The 5,000-nt window shown below is 30.7% G+C and overlaps 1 protein-coding gene across 4 annotated transcripts in view; it reads right to left on the reverse strand.

The window, feature by feature from the left end:
- Nucleotides 1–5,000, reverse strand: part of LOC144970663 (uncharacterized) — a 25,198-nt gene that overhangs the window by 12,739 nt on the left and 7,459 nt on the right. For all 4 annotated transcript variants that reach the window (XM_078910523.1, XM_078910520.1, XM_078910522.1 and 1 more), the window contains one exon: nt 4,770–4,888. In XM_078910523.1, the coding sequence (XP_078766649.1) occupies nt 4,770–4,888 (119 nt within the window). The remainder of the gene's footprint in view (nt 1–4,769; nt 4,889–5,000) is intronic.

Genomic DNA, 5,000 nt, shown 5'->3' on the forward strand with positions numbered 1-5,000 from the left:
ACATTTACAAACCAGTCTACAAAACCATGAAAGTAATGGAAACAATTATATCCACATGGCAATTTAAAGTTTAAAACATAAATAGATAAATGGAAAATAACTTTAAAAAAAAACAAAAAAACAACAACAAATGAATGAATAGATACATAAATAGATAAAATTAACAAAATTAAAATGAATTCAGAAATTAATAAATTAATAATATTTTTAAAAGTAAAATAGAATAAAACATATTATTGCCATACTTAAATCTCAGAGACTATAACTTCCTATCAACTAAGATTTTAAACTGATTCAAGGAACATGCATTTTTGTGTGAAAACAGAGACTAGCCTTCCGTGTTTCCACTCTACGTATAGTAAATGAGTTCTGTCTTATTTTGGTCTGAAATCATGGAATATATATTTTTATATTTGTCGCCTCTGGTATAAACGTAATCTTGGAAAATGTAAACAAAAGTGATGAAATTATATCCTTAAAATTATGTATAATCTTGTAGGCTGAATTAAGTCTCCCCTAATTCTTCTGTATTTGAGACTAGGTAGATGCAAAACGTTTGTCATATGACATGATTTCAAGCCCTGGAAGCAATTTTTCAAGACCTATTGACTGCCTGGGATATATTGGGCTCCAAACAAGGTCTTATAATAGTTTTACATAACGAAGGAAACATGCTATTATTCAAATAAGTAAAACTTCTATTTATGATTCCCAAAATGCGATTAGCTTTAGTTGTACAATCATTAATATGCACATCAAAGTTCAAATATTGGTCAAAAACAACACCAAGATCCCTTCAAAAATTTGTATCAGGCAAAATATTTGAATTAGAGTTATTTGAGTAATAGATGTGATTAGGATTTTTATTTCTAAATAAAATGCAATACCTTACACTTGTTGATATCATATTATAATTGCCACTTCCTTGACCATTCAAAAAGAGACTTAATATCATCCTGAATGATTACATGCTGATCAGATCCATTATAGATTTTAGTGTCATCTGTAAACAATCTACATTTTGATATAATGGCATTTGGTAAGTATTTAATTATATTTTATATATATATATATATATATATATATATATATAATATATATATATATATATAAATAATTAAATACTTACCAAATGCCATTATATCAAAATGTAGATTGTTTACAGATGACACTAAAATCTATAATGGATCTGATCAGCATGTAATCATTCAGGATGATTATATATATATATTATATATATATATTTATATATATATATATATATATATATATATATTTATATATATATATATATATATATATGAGTGTTGGCGTTTACTCGTAGGTACGAAAGTGCTTGATAATGATGGTTAGAGCTAATATAAAATATAAATTGGATTACTCACATATAAGTGAGTAATCCCATTTACATTTTATATACATACATATATATATATATATATATATATATATATATATATATATATAATAAAAAGTAGCGGACCTAAGCTACTTCCCTGAGTAATTCCACTGGTGACACAGTTAAATCTTGACATTTTGCCATTAACAACTACCCTCTGCTTTCTTTTGGATAGAAAACATTTTATCCTATCATATATCGGCCCTGTTATTCCATATGATTTTATTTTTCTGAATAGCACCTCATGTGGAACAGAATCAAAGGCTTTACTGAAATCAAAATATATAATATAAATACATGTTCCATGATAATAATAATAATGATAATAATAATAATATAATAATAATAAAAATAATAATAATAATAATAATAATAATAATAATAATAATAATAATAATAATAATAATAATAATAATAATAATAATAATAATAATAATAATAATAATAATAATAATAATAAAAGGTTGACCTAGCAGATGCTGGTGATTGGAGGGAATCAATGGAAAGAAAATCACTAAGGCTATGAAGAAGCTGCCTGATAATATCAACTGGTCTCACAACCTTAGAGATCTCTGTCTCTTGCCAATATGGGATTGACTTAATATGTAAATATTTCAATGGCCGGACAGTAGCTGATCGTAGCCTTAGTAAACTTATAGTCTGAGGGTGGCCTTCGTAAACTTATAGCGTAACCCTGACCACACAAAAAATTACGTCAAAACCAAGTCTACGACCACAAAAGAAAACAAATCTTGATTTGTATTCAATAGCTCATCCAATGGGATCATTTATTTCCTTAAAAATTACTAACTACAAATCACCAGCAGACACACTAACCTATAAATTTCTTCAAAAGACAAGCCCCAGTGTCAGGCTGTAGATAAAGGAGGCTACGAGCTGATCGAAAAAAAAAAACAAACTCATTCACTGACTCAATCATCTTTGCACCGACAGGTGTTTGAGGCAACATGAAGTGATCCCCTAAATTCTCGGACACGGGGTGCCGTCTGTAGGCCGATGCCCTCGGAGATGTCTAGTTCTTTTTGTACAATTCGTTTCCATATCTCTAGCTCGGTTCCCTCTCGTGCTTTAAGATCTAGCTTTCAATTACGATTATGTATTCATAAAAAAGATCTAAGACCTACGCTGATCGTACATTTATTCATGCTGCTCCCCCTGTCTGCCTGGAATTCTTTACCATTAAATGTTAGGAGGGGGAGTGTGGATACCCAGTCATCTTTTAAAAAGAAATTAAAATCTCATCTTACAAATGCTCACTAACTAGATTAAATAAAGCATACAACTTAAATACAAGATATTTTTTTAAACCTAAAATTATTTAGGCTAGCATACAAATCTGCATGATAACTCTTAATATTGGATTTTGTAAGATATACATGTGTTTCATCAGATTCTCACCGTATTTACTTACCATTATTGTTTAAATGGTCGGATATGATTTTAATTCATTAATTCATGTTACCTGCTTTTTTTTATCTCTGTATGAATCTGCGCGCCTTGGTGCGCGCGCGTGTGTGTTTGAGACGTTGTGTGGTTATGTGTATGCGCACTTATATTAATATGTGTGTAGAGTACGTGTGTACACAATAAATGTTTATAACGATGTTTTAAAATTTTGTTCGCCTAGAGCTATTTTGTCAACGGGGTTGGGCGCTATACAAATAAGCTTTTATTATTATTATTATTATTATTATTATTATTATTATTATTATTATTATTATTATTATTATTATTATTATTATTATTATCATTATGGAGTCCAGCTTAAAGTTGTTCTCGGAATCCAAATTTACGTCCAAATACCGAAACTCACTCATTATTGATATTTTAAGTTTTACCAGCGAGTCACTTTCAACAAATTTAACAATAACGCCGTCTAGAAAGACTGTTTTGAACACACGGGACATTCAAAAAGCGATACATCGTTTTCATTATTCGTAAAAAGTCGCTATTATTGTCATTATTTTACTGAGTTAAAAAGGAATACGGTAAATACAGCTCATATTTGTCTTGTAGAACGATAGCCTAAATGTTTTCAAAACTTAGATTTCCCATTGCGATTCCAAAGTGACCAATAGTTTGTAAGAGAGTGCAGACTCATTTTGTATCTAGGAAGGGAGGAGGGGGGGGGGGCGTCAGCGGGTTTTGAAAGTGATGTTCTCACTTCGAAATGTTCAGTCCCGAGAGCTAACCTTCTTTTAATCAAGGTTGGTTGTGCTGTTCAGCCATCGTCTGGATCTCACCTTTTGAGAAAGTGTTTAAAAGCTAAATAAAAAATATAATAAACAAACAAAACAAAAAAACATAACATGATATTTGCTGCTGCTTATATTACACCGATTTTAATTGCAACTGCAAAGAAAGACGTATGCTGTTTTCTATCTAGAGTCCTTTTTTACATTCAATTTATAATTCATGCTATGGAATGCTGAGTTTAGTTATGTCCGCTGTTATCTGTACAGCGTTCTTCTTTACAATCAAGTAAGAATTAATGCTATAATATGTGGGATAAATTTGTCCGCTGTAATATGTATAAGTTCTTCTTTACACTCAAGTAAGAATTCATGTTATAAGAAGGATATATTGTTCAGCCCGTTGTTATCTGCATATCGTTCTTCGTTACACTCAAGGAAGAATTAATGCTTTACGTGGTGTACAGTTCCATCTCTTGTCAACTTCATAAAGGCCTTCGTTACATTTAAGTCAGAAACCATGTTGGAATCTGGAATATAGTTCTTTATTTTTTTCCTTTCAATTTAAATTTGAATCCATATCTGAATCTGGAGTATAGTTCCTTCTGTTTTCTTTTTCATTTAAATGCGAATCCATGTTAGAATCTAAAGTATAGTTCGGTCTGTTGTTATTAATCTAACTCTCTTCATTTACATTCAAGCAAGAACACATGATATATGCGGAGCATAGTTCAATTCACATTCATCAATGTCACGTCACGTATTTCTTTACCTTTAAGTGAGAATCAATGCTTTTAGCGGAGTATATTATTATTTCTCCATCTTGTACTTGTTGACGTTTAGCCTGTCCTTCCCACGATGAGAGCTGTAACTACAAATAAAATCATTCTCTTTATAGTCAACCCTCTCCTCGTAAAAAAGGCAGTTATTTTAAAACCCCGAAGAAAAACTGATTTTCTGAGATTGGCTTGATATAAATATCATGCTGTAAATGACGATGACAGAAACAAGGCTGATGATGATGATGACGATGATGACAATGACGATGACGACGATGATGATGATGGTGATGATGATGATGATGATGATATTGATGACAATGAAGATGATGATGCTGATATGATGATAATGATAATGATGATGGTATCTATACTTACCTGCAGAAGAAACCCAGAGAGGATTGTTACTGTCATGGTTGAATGTGTAACAAACGCCGTGGTCTGTGGTGACCTCTGTAAAGTTTTCTGGTCCACAATATCTGTCTTGCCACTTGCACCTGTTGTGAGATAACATCTTCCTTATGATAAATCTCAATAAAGAACGACCCCCCTTCCCCCAATCTTTTGATATATATATATATATATTATATATATTATATATATATATAT

Source organism: Berghia stephanieae, chromosome 4, assembly GCF_034508935.2.
Source record: "Berghia stephanieae isolate SIO BIC M18660-M18661 chromosome 4, UCSD_Bste_1.3, whole genome shotgun sequence".
In the NCBI taxonomy this organism is placed as follows: Eukaryota; Metazoa; Mollusca; class Gastropoda; order Nudibranchia; family Aeolidiidae; genus Berghia; species Berghia stephanieae.